This window comes from Rhagoletis zephyria, unplaced genomic scaffold, assembly GCF_001687245.7.
Source record: "Rhagoletis zephyria isolate East Lansing unplaced genomic scaffold, Rhagoletis_zephyria_1.1 Rzeph_scaffold_00149, whole genome shotgun sequence".
In the NCBI taxonomy this organism is placed as follows: domain Eukaryota; kingdom Metazoa; phylum Arthropoda; class Insecta; order Diptera; family Tephritidae; genus Rhagoletis; species Rhagoletis zephyria.
Window position 1 is genome coordinate 270,364 of NW_016157233.1, and position 21,602 is coordinate 291,965.

Sequence of the window (21,602 nt, forward strand, 5' to 3'; positions counted from 1 at the left end):
CCCCTCTAAAATTAAAATTTCTGTCCCCATCTTTTTAAGCAAGCCGTGGGGGTGGGGTGGAAAGAAGATTGATTATTACAATTCCCCTTACCTTGGAAATACGTATATAAAACTCGACCGCATTACATTCAAATTATTTTTGTTTTTTTTTTGTGTGTTTTTAATTATTTGAAACAACTCGCAATTTTTCTATTAATTTTTATTTGCTTCTTTGGGCAAGATTAGTCATTAATTAATTAATTTTATTTAGTTACTAAATTATTGCCTGCACACTTTCATTTATTTAAAGAAAAATTTATAGAATTCATTGCTAATTTTAAACAGATTTTTTCCACTATTACATACATACCATGTACTTATTAACTACATATAACATATCAGCTGCAAAAATGTGTGCCATCGCTTTATAACAACAGTGTTGATGAAATGACTTCTATTATATACAAAATTAAATAAATTAAATAGCTACAAATAAGCCAAGTAAAAAAAAATATGAAAAGCGAATTCCAGATATTAGGTTCAAAATTCAAAAAAAAAAACATTTTCATGAAGTCAAAAATGAAAATTAAAAAAAGAACAATAAAATCACACAAGAAAAGTGTTAAAATTGTGATTTAGAAATATACATTAATTAATATTATTAAAAATTCAGTTAAAAATAAATTTGCGCTATTAGATCTTAGACTTTTCACCGTATAACGTGATCTTGTTTTTTTTTTTTTTTTTGATTAACTGTTATTAAATTCATTTGCTCTTACCTACATTTACTTAGAACTATTTAATTTTTTTAATTGTGGCTAACTACTTTCATAAATATAAATCACATAATTTATATAAATTAGTATTTAACAAAATATTTAATTAATATTGTCGCTTTTTTAACTAATACAAATAAATTAAAAGGTAGACAAAAATAAACAAATTTCTGGTAGAAAACCGCGGAAAGCTTGAAACACACTCAAACTAGGCCACTGTGCTTCGCTTACAAGCTCAAATTGCAAGCAAAATTAAAATTCCTAAATATTTACAGTCAATTTGACGCAAACGCTTGCTTGTTGGCAACATCCTTCTCATGCGCCATGTCCATCACGACACATTCTCCATGATCCAGGGCACAAAGCGTGAGATGCGCGTGCAAACACCTGGCAAATTCGCCTCCGCACAGCCAATGCCCCAGGAGATGATGCCGGCCAGAAAGAAGCGGCCATTGGCAGCTTTTACCTGTTTTGCGGCGGTAAATAAGAAAAGTTAAAAAAAAAAATTAAAATATAAATACTTCACACACTCAAACCCACCTGCAGTGGTCCACCCGAATCACCTTGACACGAGTCATGTCCGCCATTCTCATAGCCCGCACACACGAAGATATCCGGTATCGACTCTTGCCGGCCGGCGCGCGCAAACATTGACTCGCAAATGCCGTTACTAACAATCGGTACCGATACCTGCACACAGCGGTATTTACGAGCACATAAAATAAATCAAATAAATTATGAAATATACATATATTTTCGCAATGATATTTATGAGCATTCAAATCGTTTACCTCTTGTAGCACGGATGCCAGCGTGCCGCCCTCACTTAGGCGCCCCCAACCGGTCACAGTGGCATTCATGCCAATCAACAAACTATCCGTTTGTGGCAGACATATTGGGCTGACATGTGGCGCAAACTCAACTGACTGTTCCAATTTCACCAGCGCCAAATCATATTCATAAGTGAAGAAATTATATTTGGGATGTACGACTTTCTTGGCCACACCTCGTTCGATATAGGGCAGCTGCTCTTGCACATGGGAGAAGTCATATTCGCCGACGCGTATGCGCATTTGGGATATGAGGAGACTGGAAAGAAAAAACAGAAAGGAAAAATGTAAAAAATTACTTGGAAAATTCGTGTTGTTAATGCCAATTAAGTTTAATGGAGGAACTGGCGAAGGCTTCAATGACTTCATTTTTTACACACCACCCAAATGCCACCCAAAAATAGCTCTCCTAAAAATTTATAAAATTTGTCTGGAATTGTGGTTTCGTAAAGTCGCGCCGCGCCTTAGGTCCATATCATCATGATCTATGAGAATTAAAAGATTGATATGGGATTTCGTTAGCCTCCCTCTGTTGGAATAGTCGGGCATGGCGGCCCTCGATTAATCTTCGTTTATGGCATTCTCATCTGATCTCAATTAAATTCTAGTCCTTGGCTAACAAAGAATATTTCGTTCCTGCTCATTTTCCTTTTGGCTCTGCGGAGGTTGTCTGCTCCAGCAACTCAGCAACCGCAGTGAGAAAGATGAAGGAATCAAACTGCTTAAGTCCTAAGATTGCGTAAGCTGCAGCCAAAGGGCGGATGCTTGAGGTGATGTTGAGTCTTATCGCAAGTATTCTAATCGGCAAATGGTCAGTTAAGCCTCCCATCAGTGCCAAGAAATGTGACTTGTCTAGCTTTAAAAGTTTCATAGGCCACTTCCGCGATTCAATCGCAGTCAGAAGGCTCCCTACGTAAGATACCACTCCTTTAGTGCTATCGAAAGCGATTTCAAAATCGACAAAGCCACCAAACCATAAATTATGCTCAAAATGTTGCCGCCTTTTGAAATTCCCAGAAAATCAATGCAATTTTACTACTTATAGTGCTCCCGTAGTCTTAGGTCTTAAAATGCATCAATAAAGCCCAGAGCTCAAAGTCGTATTGCGGCAAGCAGAAATAAAATGCTTGTTATCTCATCCCATGCATATAACATAATGACAGTTAACAGTTATTTAATTACTTACTCATCGACACAGTGCCCCGCAGTAGCGATCCAGTTCTCGTTGATCAGCGCGCCCCCACAGCGATGTGTACTAGAGAAACCGAAGAACGTAGTGCGTCGCACCGACACTTGCCACGGCCAACGACCGAAGGCCGCACTCTTGCCTCCCACAATGCGGGTCTCCGGACGTGCTAAAACCGGAATGCCACATTCTGCATACATACAAATAGTTATCCAAAAGGCAGCCAGCAAAAGCATATAAAAGCAAAGCAAAAAAAAAAAACGAGAAGAATAAATCGAGAATGTGAAAAGGATTAGCTATGAAAATGGTCAATAAAAAATGTTTATGTTTATGCCGAGCAACTTGAGAATGATTGACTGTAGTTAAATGATGGCTTAAATAGTCTGGCCGACGAACAGTGCCCAGCCAACATCACTCACTCGACCGCCGATGCAAATGTCGCAACGCGCGTGATAAATGGCAAGGCAACTCTTACTGAAGCCTATAAAACTTACCGCTACGTGCTGCTGTGATGATTTTAATAGCGGTGCTGTTGTCTGTCAAACTATCGGAGATCTCATTCGATTCGATCGTCGTCAGATTGTGGGGCGACAATGTGTGCTGCTGCTGCTCCTGCTGATCGGACGGCTGCGGATGTGGATAATGGCCATAGGTAGGAGGCACATAGTGCGTTGTAGTGACAGAGGTGGCTGGCGAAGAAGATGAGGAGGAAGACGATGATGACGATGACGTTGAGGTGCTTGTAGTTGTGGAAGATGTTGGTCGCGTAGGCGCCGACGTCGTCGTTGTGGACCATGTGGGGCTATATGTTGGCCTGATAGGCAATATAGCTGCGGATGAACTTGATGGCGGCGCTGATGTTGAGGTGGGTGATGTTGGTCTATGCTTTTGTGTTGTTGTAGTCATTATGCTTGTTGTTGTTGTTGGCTGCTTTGTAGTCGATTGCAGTGGATAAATTGTGCCGCCGCCGCCGCCATCACCGCTACTACCGCCGCTGCTGCTGCTGCTGCTGCTGGGCACACCACTTTCGCTAATGACCCAGCTGGGCGTGTTTGGGCGCGTGTAAGGACGCGTTGTTGTTTTCACTGTGGTACTAAGAGGCCCACGTGTTGTTGTTGTTGTTTTCGCTGTAGTTGATGTGGCGCTGCTAGTGCCGGCGGTGCTCGCCAATGATGTGGCAGGCACTTTCGTTGGTGGCTTCGCATAAGCGGGCGGCGGCTTATATTGCGGCTGTTGGTATTGCTGTTGATGCTGGTATTGTTGTTGTTGGTTGTGGTGCTGCAAAAATTTAAATTATGAGATTGAAATTATTCACAAAGTTATTTATGTCCAGCCGGTGCTCATGTCAGTGGAGATTTTTCATATGTCCGAAATCAATTTTTCATTTCGATGCACAGCTGAAGCGCAAACACATGCGCATGCGCAAGCGCGCCTTAATACATGTGAGTATGTGTGGCAGTCGACTGCATTTCATGTAGCTGTGCGTCGTGTGGCTTACCAGTGAGTGATTGCAAGCGCAAGGTTGATGTAAGTTTAGCATAAGTGCACTTAAGCCGCGTGCACAGTGGTCACCCTCAGGGAATTACGCAAAGGTCGAGATTTATGGATCTTATGTCTAGTAAGCTTAGGGCGTGCATTATAAACTGCTTGATACATTTTTGATTACTTTTTGGTTTAAAAAACCTCATTCATAGCCAGTTGACTAGATAATGGATGAAGCCAGAGACAGTTCCAAGTTCAGGGTATGGAAGCTCTACTTAAAACTCAAATTTAGGCTTCGAGCCACTGTATGGACTCTCTTTTTGTTGTGTGTGGCTATTACCTAGTTGGACCCAGACGGTTACCAGGCCATGTGATACTGCAGCAAACTGCCTAGAAATTAGTTGACTTGGAAGGGTACTCTCCAGAATTTTTTAAAGGGGAAAGGAGGAAAGTGTAGCTTTAATTACCTCCGGGATCCTCTTGAGCAGTTCGAAAATGTGTACTCGGTAGGTTTTCGAGACCAGGGTGGTACTAAAATTGTCAAGAAACTATTTAGAGTCTCAGGTGAGCCTCGCCAGGCACTCTACATAAGTCGTCAGGGAACGGCTACCCCAACAGTGCTTGACAATTCAGGACAGCTACAGTGATGATGAAAAACCATCTCTTTCCTTACATTGGCACTGCATCTTCTGCCACATGTGATAAATGGTACTGAGAACCTGTAGCACCTCCGAACTTAAAAGCCAATAGGCCGTCAAAGCTCCGACAGTGTTGGATATATCTTCGCTTCTTAGAGCATACAAACTGTGGATGTTTTTTCGATTCCACTAAGGCCGCGCTGCGACAGGTCTTGCTTTGTATTCTGCTTTCATTTACTAGAGCCTAGACAAATACTTCAACGAGTGGCTTGCAAGTTTCAATAGGCTAACCAAGGCGTAATTTTCAATAATTAAGGCTTTAAGTCAATTTTCCAGCCGCCGTGATAATTGCTATTATCCCTTGATCTAATAAGCAGATACTATGTAGGTCTTCGTTCTGTTATAGTTTGGCCAGATATCTCTTGATATCTTCCAAGTCTGTATACGTGAAAACGTGTTTTTACCCAGTTCAAGGAAATGCGGTTTTATTTCCATTACTCCAAGAGATCAACCCAATGCCACCGCTTCAGATTATTCCTAGGCTCTTTTCTCCGCCAATTCATCAGCTCCCTCAGTTCCCGCGAAGATGCTCAATCAGAGAACAAAGGCAAGCGAGCCGATGATTGACTGAGACATTGAGCTTAACTGCTAGTACATCATCATATGCATACGCAACAACTTTGATGGCCGCGCTGTTGAGTTCTATTCAACACCAATACCTAAAGCAGTGAGTAGAGAATGCCACCCTGTGGCGTGTCTTATTTTACTTAATAAGTTGTAGACCTAGCACGATTTGTTGCCTGGCTCATTTTATTATCTATTAGTTACAGTTTTTCGTGGATTTATATTCAATTTCTACTCTGGCAGTCACGTTTGCGCATCCGCGGAAGCGACTGCGACCCGTTTGGGTCCTTGGGTAGTAGTCCGCCCAATATAACTATTCAACACTCATTGAAAATGCCAGTGTTTGCCCATCTATTCTTCCATGATGGTGCCTAGGTTTAATCCCAACATTACCTTCGCTGTCACTGGCGATTAGTGCTAATACAATGTCGCAGACAATGTACGCTAACAGCTGAGACGATGTAGTGGTCATGTGCCGCATGCCAGACACACATACACACCCACATATACAAAAAATAGACGCCACACTTTGCATTACTGATACAGTTTAGTGTATCAGTCGCAACAAACTATGCATCCAACGAGTCAGGACGCATAAACCTTAGTTGCACAGCGCTGTACCACACCCAAATGATGGGCAATCTTTCATCAGGTATTTTCAAACAATAAAATGTCGCTCAAGGCTACATAAACATTTTTATATGAGCATAACGTCGCCATATTGTTGTTGTTGGGCGATAATCAGCCCATGCCACATGGTACCTATGTATGTATTCGCAAACCCATCCATAGGTACGACTATTTACATATCTACGAGCACATATTGGACAAAGAAACTAAGCAGTCAGCAATTCGTCAGTATGTCAGTCAGTTCGTTGTGCGAGTGAGTGAGTGTTTAAGTAAATGACCTCGGCATGTGGTCCACGGCTTAGCTTATACGTTCCGTTCGCAATTTGTTGGACATTGTGTAGTATGTGGCGTTGCGATACATACCTGTTGTTGGTGATGCTGGTATTGCTGCTGCTGTTGTTGTTGTTGTTGTTGTTGTTGTTGTTGTTGCCAGTTGGAGCCAGACGTTGCCGAGGCGAACGGTGGCTTTGGACGCGTCAACGACAACGCCGAGATTGGTGTTGTCGACGCGGTATTCGCTGGCAATGCAGGCAAGGAAGACGGCTTCTTTGTCGCTGGCTGCACTGACGTCGTCGGACGCACTGGTCTTCGCGTCGTCGTGAATACAATACCCGGTGAAGTTTGTTGCTGCTGCTGATGCGTCAGTTGGAAGCTGGGCAATTGCGGCAAGATGGGCTTCTTTGTTGGCTTTGATGGCTTCGAGGGACGCAGTCCGGTCGGTTTCTCCCAGCTAGGCGGCCGTGGTTTGGTAATAAAATTCGGCTCAGTCGTCATGTGCCAGTGGTGCTGCGTTACAGCTGTCAGTTGAGGTGATGCATTCCAGAGATCTGCATAAAATCATGAATTTCAATGAGGTTTCATATATGTATTTATATGTTAAGAGAAGCTAAGCATAGTATGGAAAGTAGTATTAGGGAAGGGCGCTCATTTTAATAGCGAAATTTTAACCGTAAACACTTCCTAAATTGACGATATGAAGTGACATAACAACAATATCGATGCCTAAAGTTACAATGCAAAAGATATTGGTAAAGATATCTACAACTGTCACAAATTTGGATATAAATCGCAATAGCGACAAGTTTATCGATAGTTATACAAATATATAACGATAAATTAACGATAACATTGTCGATAAATATGGCGATGATTTCCTTCCTAAATAATTTAGTAGATCCATATTTAGATAATGAGGATGATGATTAACATAATATCATTTAACATATCGATAAAATAAACTAATTACAATAAATATATTGGAAAAAAATCGATAAATAAGACCATACGATTGCATACCACAACGAAATCGATCTATATTTTGATAAAAAAACTGATGGTTATCGATAAATATCGACTAAAAATCAATGATGATGAAATATTTAAACCGATAGTAAATTTTAATTCAATCAATACAAAAAATTCGATAACAATATCGCTAATAAACCAGATGGCCACAAAATATCTCGCAACAAGAAGGAATACAATTTTTTTATAATTGAAAAACTTTCAAAAACATAAAGTTTCAAAAAATACTCACTCGACGCTGTCGCCGTTGCCGCAGCCGACTGCAAATCCACCAGTACCGCGTTCGAAGTCCAAAGCGCATTACTGCTCTCCGTTGTAGTAGTGGTGGTCGATTTTTTCTTCGTCGTACTCATTGTCGCAGGCGACGCTGAAAACGACGTTGTAGTACCCAATGATGAGGGCTTCGTATATTGAGGCCTATGCAGCGCACCCTGATGATGCGGCCCAGAGGGGCGTATGACCAGCGTACCAGCGCCATGCGGTCGTTCGATTGTAGTCATGCCACTGTGGAATGATTTCGAAAACAAATATTCACAAATCAATTAAATTTAACTGAAAAATTTCACCACCTCCTTTCCGCTACTAACAACTCACCTTATACTCGGCTTGTGCGGCTGATGCGGCGGTCGCGGCCGATGATTCAAACCACCAATACCCAGTGGTTTGGTGGGCCGCGTATACGAGAAAGTCTGCGGCATTACAATATTCTCCGTATAATTGTGCGCGCAACACGAGCCGAACATGAACGTGTCCACACACATGCCCACGTGACGACCCTCGGACTTGATGCACTCCCACACGAACATGCAGGTGCCCTCGATGCGGCCGATGGAGCAGGGCTTCTGACTGATTTTGAAATTTTGACTACGTTGCAGCTGATTCACCACCGACAGCGCCTCGCCCGCACTTGGCAAGTTGTAGGCGGCTGCCGCCGCTAGCGTGGCAGCAGTTGGTAGTTGCAACGCATTGAAAGCATATGCCGCACTACCACCTATACTGTGCGCTTGGCGATAATTGCTATAGACAGGGCTACGCCAACCGTCGGCATTGCCGTAGTCGTCGTGGTCGTCGTCGTCGTCGTTATCGAAAGCAACGCCACCATCGCTGCTTTGACTACTCCTGCTACTCGTGTAAAAGTTATACGCATCTGCAAGTGTGTCGCCTGCCAGCGGCGCCGCACCGAAAGCGGCTGTAGCTGCGGGCAGTTGTCCCAACAGTTGCATAAGGCAATTGGCTAATAGTAAGGCTAGTAATACTTCTAGTATTTGGTTAAGGCAAGCGTTGACTCGTGTCCGCTTTAGCAGCGGTGTCGGTGCAGGTGACATCGCTATAGAACACAGCGGCGCGTATTGTGTTGCAATCGTTGTCGATTGTGTCCGCGGTCGGTGCCATCGCAGCCGCCACCTACTCTTCAATGCTTTTGTGTTTGACGCGCATGCGGGCGTTGGGAAGCGCAGTAACAGCTGTGGCTCCTGCAGCCCCCTCTTTGCTCGATCCGCGTTAGCGTCGCATAATCGCCGGCTTTTGCGTTTGATATGTTGTTGCTGTTGCGGCAACGCCGACGTCGATGTCGCTGTTGACTGTTTATGCGGCCTTGTGGACTGCGCCTGCCTGCCTTCGCTGCTACCCATTTCCCATTCCGATTGTCTTGTGTCCGTGACTAGCCATCTTCGACTATGACAATTATTACTATTCCACATGTTGCAAAAATTTTTGAGTTCTGTAAGGAGGGAAAAGAGGCTATGAGTTAGTATTATAGTTTTTCTTAGGTTTTATTAAAATGAGGTAGGTTGGTAATGGAATGTTGGTTGTTGGTCAACACATGACTAACTAGTAAATAACTCTATTTAAAATGTTTATATCCGCCCTAATTACAACGAAAGATTATGACCCATTTTCAATCCATTCATACTGAAAATAAAAGCCTTGGAGACGAAAAACTGGGCAAAATAAGATCCCTAATCCTACATTTGCTTTAGGCCCCGCACAGTGGCCTTTCACAAGCCTAAAATTAATCATAACTTTGCAGATGGCTCGAATATCAGCTTAGCTAACTAAAGACTACCGGTAAATGCACCTTTCAAACTAATTTCAAGGTTTATTTTGGCGCCGATTGAGGCTACTGACTCGGTCTACAACACATCTTTTAACGCGGTACCTCAGATATTCACAGACGCAACTCTTTTTAAAAGCATAGACAGACGACAATGTTGATCAGGATTAACAGCGCAGTTTATCCGAGCCAAATAGAGGTTTAGTTAAGCATATTCGAAGTATACATCATTTAATATGTCAACGCTTTTTGAGAATTTTAGCTGCGCTTGAAGCCTAAGTGTTATCACGTTTTCAAGATTATTAAACTCTGGAGCTCCAAGACTAAGTTAGCCGCAGCAAAAATTTTACCTTAAGGTCGTTAGTTCGAGTGTCTCACATTAATTCCTAACTTCGATAGTGATCCCAAAATTGTCGCTAACTCGTTGTAGGATAGCCACTTTGGGTTCAAAGCTGTGCCATACTGCTCAACACTAACTATTCGTTATTTGTTCACATAAGCCACAATTGGAATGACGATCTTGCGATAGAGCCACTCTATTAAAATGTATTTTGAAATGATTTTCCGTAAAAATTGGTTTAACGTTGTGGCACCTTCAACATAATTTTTCGCTCGAAAGCAGCAAAAAGGACTCTAATAACTTTGTGCTCAGACACCATGTCCAACTGCAAATTCTTCTACAAGTCGACATGGCCCGAATGGCTTTACTGAGAGTTTTATCTACTAGGACGTTCTTATCGAGTTTCTTATCAAGGCTAATTCCGAGTTTTTTTGAGTCCCTCAGTACAATCAAGCACTGCCGTTACAAGGCAACTAAGAGCTGTGTCATACTGCGGTAACGCTACATGAACATATTTTTGCGGGTTTATATTGGTGTCCTCATTGGCCACCAGTTTGATACGAAATAAAGATGTGTAAAGTACTTTACCATGTCACAAAGGCATCTCAGCGCTTTCCGGTAGTCTGAATTAGAGGGCGTTCAGCACGCCTACTTTAATGTTTACGAAAGTTTTACCGCGACCGACGATTCGCTAATTAACCAACAGTAGTACAGCCTATGCCTCTTTCAGCAAATGCCCTTAAAATAGATCTTCAGGCATTATTAGCGAAAGCAACCTTGACGCCCAAAAATTCCCTCAGAGTATGCTTTGAAGGGTCGATTAAACTAAAACAAATTCTTAAGGTTAGGTAGGTTAGGCAGGCTGGCTAGCCACTGCTTGGCTTCGCAGAGATCACTAGGTCCATAGCGTTACCAGATAAAACTACTACTACATTAGACAGCTAAACACATGGTACCAGGAGAAATATTGAAGAACATTGCAGTCTTCGTGGCAGACTGGAACACTTTGTTGTACCCAGGGTTGCCAGGTCTTCGGCATGAAAAACGTCCCTTTTGGTCTGAAAAAACGTCATTTCCTACCCAAAAACGTCTTTTTCAAATGTATGCAGAGTGAATTTCTCTTATTAAACTTTTATTGTATATAAAGGTACATAAGTATATACGTAAGGTATATTAAAATATCATCTCTACAGAGCACATTTAAAATTCGTTGTAAACTGATTTGAGATCGTTATATAAAAATCATTTTATACATACACTTGTGATCAGCTGATTAAGTCATCAACATTTTGATCGATTGTGGCTGTTTTTCTTTTGTTTATTTAATGTTTATTATTTTTCCATAAAAGCCTAGCTTTTTATATAACAAACAAAATATAAATTCACATTTCAAACCTTGTGCAAAAATTATAAAAAATCTGCAAAATTTTAGCTAGATTTTCACCTTTTTATTCAGATTTTTAGGCATTTTTTTGAGTATGCTATCAATCAATGCTATTAAATTCCAAGATAACAATGTGCAAGTTTTAAGTTGCTAAAGAATCGCGTTGATTTTTAATAATTTTTTTTCTTGTAGCATTTGGTTAGGTAATCGGTTGTCGAAAATGCTAAATTACGGTCTGCTAAGAAGGAACATAGCTATATTTCAGCCGTTTTTGCGTTCATTACATTTTCACGGCAGTCTTAAAAAAGTCGCCTACTTTTTTCTGACTTTTTATGCTGCTACAGATTTTTTAGTGCTTTTGCGAGCATGCGTGTTGCAATAGATCGACTCTTCCTGATTTGGCTTTTAATGTGTTTACAAAACCAGCCTTTGAACGCGGGATCCTTAGTCCAAGAATCCAAAAAAAAATGCGCGTGCGCTTGGTTTGCATCATAATTAAGTCATCTCTGTCCAAAGTATAAATTTTTTTTGTAGAAAAGTGCTGCGAAGAAAAGCTTGTAAAGATTTGTTGAGAAAATAATTCAAAATTAGTTCTACTTACAAGATTTAGTAACAGAGAAAAATTACTGGGAAGTTAAAAGACGTCATTTTTTACACAAAAAACGTCCGAACGTCAACAGGATACAAAAAACGTCCAAATGACGTTAAAAACGTCAACCTGGCAACGCTGGTTGTACCCCATCTTGGCAGCGGATTCCAGATTTGGCAAAAAGCTTGGTCCCTGGCGACTAATCCACAGTCTGCTAAGGGAAAGACACTATCTCCTCTTGTATCCTGCATCTCCTACATATCTTATCACTCGTCAGAGCCATTTTAAAGGCATACAAAGCCAGAAGACAGCGTCCCATTAGAACAGCCACCAGTAACTTAGCGCCTCCCATCCTGAGGGATAGGAGATACTTCGTGAACTTTATGTCGTACGTCTTGCACAGAATCCTTTTCCTCCACACTTTGTGCGCCTTTCGAGGGAAATCGGCTTTTCCACTATTTGCCTTAGTTTCCGACAGGGCGCCTTCTTTGGCAAGCTTTGTTAAGGCCGAGCTGATGACTACAGCTCCGACGCCTTTATCCATCTGTTTTAGGTCAGATTTCTATGCAGGCAGGTTTCATCAAAAGTAGGGAGTGTCATCAACCACTTTTCTATTGGAGTTAGTTTTCAGAAGCTTACGTTTTTATTTTCTGATGTTGATATTATGATGAATTTCTTCTTGACGTTTGAAACTATTGAAAATATTTTAAAATTTTATAGTGAGTTTTTGGGATTCTACAAAGTATACCTTTCGGATTTTTTCGTGGCTTTCCGAAATCTTTCGGGTTTTCTCTGTTTTCGGGTTTTTTTCGGGAACCTTTCGTATTGTTTGGGACTTACGCCAGTTCTTTGGCATTTCTGGTGTATTACTTTTTGAATTTCCGCAAAGAAGGTGGCAGTATTGCAAAGAATTCCTTAGAATGGAGTCTTCTAATTGCCTTACGGCAGACCGCGCGAAACGTTGAGAAGAAGCGAGCCACCTCCGGTTAAGCTGGAAGGAGCTCAAAGTGATTTCCAGGCACAGACCAGATGGCGCGCAGGCGTTTTAGATGCCCTATTTAGCGCTTGGAACTAAAGGAAACGAATACGACATTTGGTTTTATTTGCTGGGTCTTTGTGATTCTATTTTTTTCTTTATTTTTCTGGGCTCTTCATAATCTTTAGACTTTTTGGTAAATTTCATGTAAAAAAGAACATCAGCTCCATGATTCATCTTAGATGGGTCGGGTTCTGTGATAACTATTTTTTTGTTATCTCTTTTTTTGTCAATGGTATGAAAAGGGGAAACCTGTCCATTTCAGTTTGGATTCTTTCACAAGCTTCAAGTTCTTGACGCATGAACTGCTTTCGATGGGCACATCGCGGCAAAAAAAATCATATCTTTTTGGTGAAAAGAGTAGTAAAATAGGTTCAGGTACCCTTCGCTCTCTTTCCATTCCAACAATGCACAGGTCAAAGGTCCCCAATAGAAAGTGACTCGACTATTTAATTAATGTATTGCATATGCCGATAAGAAATGATGGCAATCAAAACATGTCAAGTCAAGTGAAACGCTTACGGGCAGTTAGGCTAGACGGCTCAAACACCAGCAGACACTGGCCGATCAAGTTCGCCATCGACCGGCTAGATGCTCGCCTAACATAAACTATTAATCGACGACTTATTGCGGCAGCCAGTCAAACGGGCAACTGGCAAATCGACTGACAAAAAGCGGTCAGTTAGTCAAATCAGTCCAGCAGTCGACTAGTTTGTCAGTCTAAGTGAGTTAGTGAACGATGAATGGTGGACGATGGACGAAGTTGTCAATTGAATCGAAGGCTAGTGAGATTTTTTGTAGCTTAGCGATGGTAATACATGTATGAACGTAGATGCATAGATATTTGTATATAAATAAGTATATGTAAATAAATATGTATGAAAAAACAATAAAATGAAAAATTAAAAGCAACATTAAAAGCAACATTAAACTTACAAATTACAAAATAAACTGATTAATGAATGGCAGAAAGAAAAAAGAAAGCGTGTAGCTTTGCTTAGCTTTCCGTCTGTCACAGGCATGTTTTTGTTTTTAGCTAAGACTGACGCGGCGTGCAAGCGCAAACCTGCGAGACAACGTCAGGCAGGCAGGCAGGCAAAACAGGCAGATCAGACGGGCGGGCGATCAAATCAGCTGGGCGGGCACGGCTGGCAGGGTTTTGTAGTCATCAGACAAGCTAAGAAACCTGCCAACCGGCAATTAGCTACAACGCATTGTAACACTACAGATATCAGCGTTGCCTTTGTTGTTGTTGTTGTTGTTGCCGCTGCTGTTTTTATGTTGCAAGTGCAGTGACTGTTGCATAGCAGATACAGACAAAAAATTAGCTACAAAGAAATAAAACACACACTAGGCAGCTACAAAATTGTTTCTGTTTTTAGTTATTTTTTTTTGTGTTGTTTATGTGGAAAAAGTGACGAGTTGGACAAAACCATTGACTGGTTTAATTGCAACTTTTCACTTTTGCTAGTGCATACAATAGTTCGCGGCATACGAAAAAAGCAAAACAAAAAAAGGGAATTGTAAACAAAACTTTTTATTTGCGGCAAAAGAAAAATCGCTCTCGGCTACAACGAGGAGACGCTGAATGCCCTGAAGACGTAAGTACAAGAAGAGGAGTAGCTACATACGTAATGTGCCACCTAACGACTAAATAAGTATTCTACCTTCTTTCCTTTTTTTCTGCTCTTTTTGATTAGCTCTGGAGCCGCCTAAAATAGCTTTTTTTCCGCCTATCTACCCAATTGCGGTGCTCTCTTCCCGCCAGTAAGTATCACAATGTAATGGCAATCGCCATTCTAAAGAACTCGCGAATTTTCTCGACTTGAGATTAAAAAGTTCCTGTCCAACACCGAAATTTTTTACGCCTCCCCAGCCCCAAAACGAGACCTGACAATTTAGACGCATCTTTTGTATACTAAGACCAAGCTTGCAGTCTACAGAAGGCCGAAAAGTAAAGTTCGGTGAGATTTTCGGAAAGATGAAAGCTTGCTGAGACATAGAGCTAACCATTTAAGGATCAAAAAGACCTCCATTCAAATATGGGTTTATTAAAATAGAATTAATAATATAATCTTATCTGACTCCAATCAAACCCTGTCTAAAACCTAACTATTAAATTTCATAAATATTCCTACAACTACCGGCCTTAATTTAAGACGTATCTATAAGAGAAAACTCCTATAAACGTTCAATTTATTGAAGGATTTCGAAAGTGTAACGCCATTCCCTCCCCCTAGGCCGCCTTGCTTCTTTCGTTAGGGAAACGATTGGTTGCAAGCTATTTTGGTAGGCAACTCCTTCAACCACTTGAGTGAGTCTCTCCGATTTTCAACGGTGACACCAATTCTCAAAATAATACAAATATCTCCTTTATCTTCTTTACTTCTTCACTGTAAGGGACCCTATACTCTACTTCTGTAAAATCAACGATATTCATATTTTTAAAATGGATGAAGAAATCTAAGCTACATCAACAGGGTTGCCAGCGAATAGTAAGACGCAGGTGATGAAGTTACAGATCTGTCAAAGCTATATATATATTCTGTATCTCCCGGTAAGTCCCATTAGATTGCATCTCTTCTACTAACTAACGAACGCTTGAATGGCTTGGGAAGAAATTGAGCCTCTACCAGTACGCCTATCTGAAGGGCATATCCGGGCAACGTGTCTTGCAATGTTGTAGAGGAGCCATATTTAAAAAAAATAATACGTGGTTGGTGGTTCGAGATGATAACAAAAAAACCAAATAAGCTCGGAGGTCAGCTTAACTAGCTTCAGGCTCATCTCTGTGCCAAAGCGCAGTTGGGCACTTGGACAGACTTTGGGTGAGTGTAGGTACCTCGCAAGGAGCATTCTCTCACCCTTTCTCCTGATAAGCTGATGGCGTGGCATTCATCGCCCGGTGAAAGGTTCTGGACGATCTGTGTGACCATATGCAATTAAAATTATTCCCAACTTGGTCTGCTGTCTGTATACTTGCTATAAATTCTGGCAAGACGTAGTAGCTCTTGCTATTTACCAAGAGGTATCCATTGCCATAGCTGTCTACCTTATGATTTCTGAACGTTCTGTATCCATTTTAATAGTTTGTAATGTATGTAGGTGTGTTTAAATGTTGGTAATAAAAAAATTACGATACGCAAATGCCGCGGCAAGTTTCCTCGTTCTCTTTGAAATTAGTTTTAATAAATAAGCAGTCGCCGATAGATCAAAAAGGCACTGAATTGCCCGTTGTTATCAGCTCCTATGCATTGTTTTTCTGTCTTTTTTTTTCAACAACACTTTTTCTGCGCATAGCTACAAACACCCAACTAGTCTCCTTTGCTGCCGATTCCTCATACTCCATCCGACCTCTGTCTGGCTTTGAGTCTTTGTTGTGCCGTCGTTAATGCAACTTTTTCCATATGTTTTCCTTCGACTTTGTCTGCACTCATCAACGTTGCTTCTTGCTGCCGATTTTCCTAATTTCCATTTGTTTTTTCTCACAAGTTAATTATTTATTAGTTGCTTTTTGCATTTGGCAATTTTCGCTTGTTTCATTTATTTTTAATGCATTTCTTTCCTTTCTTTCACATTTCGACATTTTTAATTAGTGTTAACGTGTTTTTCGCTTTTCTATTTGCTTGTCACAATGCGATGATGATGTCGACAAATTACCACGCTGTAGATGAAGCTGAGGTCGAGGACATTGGCGATGGTTTGGCACCGGAGCAGCTGGCTGATGAGGTGCTTACCGGTAGTTGTAACCAGATTGTGAGATAAGCAGTGCCAATGGAAAAGTGAAATTAGTATTTTTTTTTTTTTTACCAGAAATATAGTCTTTTTTATGCATGCATACAAGCATACTAGTCTATAAATTTGTATGCATTGCGCTTATAAGAAAAATTTGTAGGCAAACCTGAACCGAAAAGAAAAAAATAAACTGAGATAAAGCCTTCGGACTTTAGGAATACGAGAAAATGAACGGGTTTATCCGCCTAAGAAATTGCTTATTTAAGTTGTCGCAGCGACAGGAGGTATTATGCCTTTTGACCCACTTTGACAGCGTCCTATAACCTTCCAGTACTTCTTCTTCTGTTCAGTTGAAGACTACTGAAACCCGCTTGAAGAAATTAGATGGGCATAAACTACTGGTAATTGGGCAGGAAGAACAAAACTCTCGGGGATTAGTAGGTGATATTAAAAACCAATTAAGGTGATGGTATAATTACATGCAAGGCCAGGGCAGCGCCTGGTTCCTAGTATGCGGGCTCTGTCGGGATACCGGCCGTCAAGAAAAAAAAAATCAGAAAATTAGGCTGATGATGCTCCAGACCCATTACTCCCGGACAAAGCCTGAACGGCAGAGGGCAGTCCCGCCTGTCAGTGGCCTGCCTACCATCTTCAGCGAAGCCATTGGGCGTGCGAGTGGAAACTTAGAAGTTTCGTTAGAAGCCATTGTGCTTACTAACTCCGCCTGCTCAGAAGGAGCTCCGGAATTAGTAGCCGGGTTTTTGTCGAGCTCAGTTGCTAGCAGACTGGGGTTCTCTTCTCGATGCTCCGATGTTCTACTTCCTCAGGGCTAACCAAAGTCGGCACAATGGTGCAAGGAGTAACTCTAAACCCAACTATACAAAGAAGCTGAACGCAGGTATTCATGGCAAGATACCAGGGTTGGAAATATGAGGAATTTATGATTATATGACTAAAGAGAATTGCATTGGCAGAAGGGCATGTTTCTAGGTATAATCACAGATAGATATCAACAATTACGCTACCTACCGCTAATTCTGATGGAACCATTGATTATACTCAGGAAGGCCCAGAAATTTTGCCTTCGAAGTGCGTGGAAGCACCTTCCTATGCCTCCACATCAAGAGCTCCAGAGCCGACACTGTTAGCTAACGGAACGAATATTATTTTCGGGCTAAACTGCAAGTGGCATGGGAGCCAAAATCTCGTCGGTCCTCTATAGTCTAGTCAGTAAGTCACCATTATTGCCGACTTAGTGAGCTTTCACTCTGACGATTCAGAACAAACTGAAGTCGACTTACTGACGTAGGGAAGCATTTGGAACCGCATTTCTTAGGTTATAGAAGGTTTTGACTTTCACTGACTGCAGTGAAGTCGCTCGAACTAAGGAGTAGTACACTGTGCTGCTGTCACTTATGGCCATGTATAACTGAACAGAAATAGTGATGTGGAAATGATAGATAGTCGAACGCATAAAGGTGAAGTAATGCTCCGTATGAAGTATATAATTTTACCAGCACTCAAGCTAACCGGAGTTCATTCGTCAAAATCTTCAAGTCTCAAGAGAACAGGTTCGGGCTACTACCAATTCTTAATTCAACAACTTTCACTATGCCTCCAGGTGCTCACATCTTAAAGGCCATCAGTAAATCTTTAAGAGTGTTTTGATTACTTTCACAACTTACCTTATCTCAGCCGGTATTGCACGCATTAGTGCCGTGGCGAGCTCAAATCTGCAAAGATAAAAGAAAATAGTTCCAGTTTATTAAAAGGTTGCTTATAATATAAATATTTAAATATAAAACTGTAAATGGTTAATCGAATTACCGCAACCCACACCCAAATCAAAAGAGCGTACTGGCATGAAAAATCGTATCGAACTATTTAGGTGCAACAACCCATTGCCCTACTCTCGCGTGCCGCCATACAAACGGGTATAAAAGTGTAAAATTGTATGTAACTAACTGTGTTTGAGGTTAACATTCGTGTGGTCAGTTTCACTTTTGATCCATCTCAGCCATGCCTAGTCTACACAAAAAAAAATAAAAATTAATAATAAAAAATGGAGGTATTCACAGCGCCTTGCAGGCTAAATGGCAGAAAGCAATTAATTGAATTCTCAACACACTGCAGGCGTTTTTGCTTAATATGCATGGAGTGAGCGCGAGGCTGCAGGACGTTTGCGTTGTTTACTTATACATACATATGTATACTACACAGAGGCAAATTTAAATTTACAAAATGCACATTTATTTTTACGTTTCCATTTTTGTTCGACCTTTTTTTCTAAGAGCGTTTGCCGCCGCGTTGCTATGGCATATTGACATATATTCGAATTTATTTTAAGCTCGTTTCGTACGAGTATATGTTTTTTTGTTTTTACATACAAAATGCATATTTGTAGGTATGTATGTTTGTATGTATGCGAGGCAATGTGTTCGTAATAGCTAAAACGTGAGTGTAGCTCTATTGACATCGATCTCCTGTATCCATATCGATTGAGCCAACAGCGCATGCGAGTGCAGAATTTGAATGTGTGTTTGTATGAGTGTGTGTCTGCCAGTAATCTGCATGAATAATCAAAATCCATGCAGCCTTAGTCTCCCTTTCCACATGTGGTAATGGTGTAGTGGCAACAACATTATTGACAGCAAGCGCTCAATAAGAAAATTAACAACAAAAGGAAGTCCATATCAGCCATACAATCAGTTGGTTGGTCAACTGGCATGGGGCACAGTGAGACGAAATAGTTATACAAAAAACAAAAAACAAAAAAAAAATTTCGAAAAATGAGCGTGGTCTTTGAAGATATTAATTTTGGGAAAATTTATAAATAAAATCTTTATTACAATTAAAAAAAAAAAATCGATGAATATGACTAAAATTATCATAAAGCAAATGGATTTAAATACTTATGATTATAGGTACGAGTATGAGTACGAATACGAGTATGAACATTGGTATGAGTATAAATATGCGTATGAGTATGAGTATGAATATGAATATGACATTAGTTATGAAAAAGCTTTTAAATATGAGTACGAATGTGAGCATGACTATGAAAATCGGCTTACATGTGAATTTGACGTATAAAAATTAATATTAATATGAGTATGAAAATGAATATGGGTATAATTATGAATTTGAGTATGAATATCAATATGAGTATGAATACATGTACATATAAGTATTAATGTGATTATCAAAATGGTTAGGAATATGGGTATGAATATGAATTGTTTAAAAGAAAGGCGGCCATTCACTTAGGTTACTCATATGTACGTACTGGCCAACTTATCGTAAAGCAAACTGATGCCTTAGTTTGAAATCTTCCTAAGAATTTTGATTACTGAGCTATCTACAACTACATTGAGCGGAATCATCACATCCTGGGTCTGAACGCGATCAAATTTTCTTATAAAATGAAATCATGTATATGTACAGATTCAGGAGGACCAGAGGCATATGAGCCTCAGTTTTCAAGGGCGCGATGGTGAATTCGTTTTGTTTGTTATTGGTCATAACAACGCACTATTTTAATAAATTTTGCACAACAAATTTTTTTAACAATTATTTTCTTCATTGCCCACTGTTAGTTCATTTAGTTGCGCAGCGCCATCAGCGAACATCAGCATCATCGCGCAACGTTTGTGCATTTGACTTTACTGGCATTTGGCAAAATATCACCATTAAGATAAAATCTGTAACTGGGCACATGGTCACATACAAATACACACACACACACACACAAACTTACTACTATGAATGCCAAGCAGCTGCTACAGCGGCACAAAGTCATAAAAAACTCATAGGCGTGCATACATACATATGTGGCAAGTATATTTACTTATGTATACCTTAGCTTGCCGCACTAGGAGCACATGCTTAACGAGCCGGTATTATTCAAATGTGGCACGTCCAGTTTACATTGCAACAACAAGTACAAAGTGTGCCAACTGCATAGCAAAATATTTATACAAACGAATATGTCTAGTATGTATGTATGTATGTATATATGCTTAACATACATACATATGTACTATTTAGTTATTGTCCGACTGTAATTGGAAAGTTCATTTTTGAGTGGTATCAGTAGGATTTTTTTTTTGTAATCAGACGTGGCAAGCAGGAAAGCATTGATCTATTTCATTTTTTTTTGCACATTCTAAACATATCCTGAAAGCATTTTAGTACAGTAGAACAAAATTATATAAAAAATACTTGAGGGGGCAGTAAGAGAACTCTATACTAATATATATTTTGAAAGCCATTTCTTTGTGTTCGCAAAGCTCGAGAACGGCTGAACTGATTGTTTTGAAATTTCAGGCACCTGCCGCACACATCCCAAGGATGGTTATAGGCTAAAATTTCGATATATAAAGGGCACGTGGCACCTCCCATAGAAACTGAATTTTTCATACTGCATGTTAGAATTCTGGAACTTGATATGGAGATATATAAAATCAATCGCATACTCTTGGAGATAAATTGGAGCTTTTGGAAAAGGCTCCGCGGCACCTCACGTACAAACTGAATTTTTCATACTGCATATCTCTGGAAGTGTTCATGGTTGAGTTCTGGAACTTGTATTCAAATATTTTAAACAAGATTGCCTATTATTCAAAAAATAATAAAACATGCACGAACCGCAAGGTGTATAAGTCTAAGAAAACTTATAAATAGGTGGCTATGACTTATTTCTTATGTACGTGCTCTGTGGTTTTCTCCGCCAGTCCCCAGAACTTCGAAATCGTTTCCACGGAGAGGCCAAGTTTTACCTTTATAGAACCTTAAAGTTCTGGCAAACGATGAGAATAATTCTCATGAGGATAAGAATTCACTCGCTTGAGAAAAGGTACTTAATCACATTGTAGAGTATCATTCTAAGTTCCAGTGCAGCTCTCTACTTGTTCTTCCTTCTGTCCTAAGCTCTGCTCTCATGCATAAAAAGTGAGCTTAAGCTCCAATTCGATTTTCAGAATAAATTCTTGATCTTGTGTTCACGCCATCAGAAA

General features: G+C 40.4%; 1 protein-coding gene across 1 annotated transcript in view; it reads right to left on the minus strand.

Moving 5' to 3' along the window:
• Window positions 1–673: 673 nt before the first annotated feature.
• The window catches only part of Sb (serine proteinase stubble), a 51,449-nt gene continuing 30,520 nt past the window's right edge, over window positions 674–21,602 (minus strand). The window contains exons 2-10 of the mRNA XM_017639058.1: window positions 18,273–18,320; window positions 8,045–9,170; window positions 7,683–7,954; window positions 6,557–6,972; window positions 3,266–4,049; window positions 2,772–2,961; window positions 1,547–1,844; window positions 1,296–1,445; window positions 674–1,221 (exon numbers count right to left, since the gene is read on the minus strand). Coding sequence (XP_017494547.1) covers window positions 1,087–1,221; window positions 1,296–1,445; window positions 1,547–1,844; window positions 2,772–2,961; window positions 3,266–4,049; window positions 6,557–6,972; window positions 7,683–7,954; window positions 8,045–9,150 — 3,351 coding nt within the window. The 5' untranslated portion in view covers window positions 9,151–9,170; window positions 18,273–18,320 and the 3' untranslated portion in view covers window positions 674–1,086. The remainder of the gene's footprint in view (window positions 1,222–1,295; window positions 1,446–1,546; window positions 1,845–2,771; window positions 2,962–3,265; window positions 4,050–6,556; window positions 6,973–7,682; window positions 7,955–8,044; window positions 9,171–18,272; window positions 18,321–21,602) is intronic.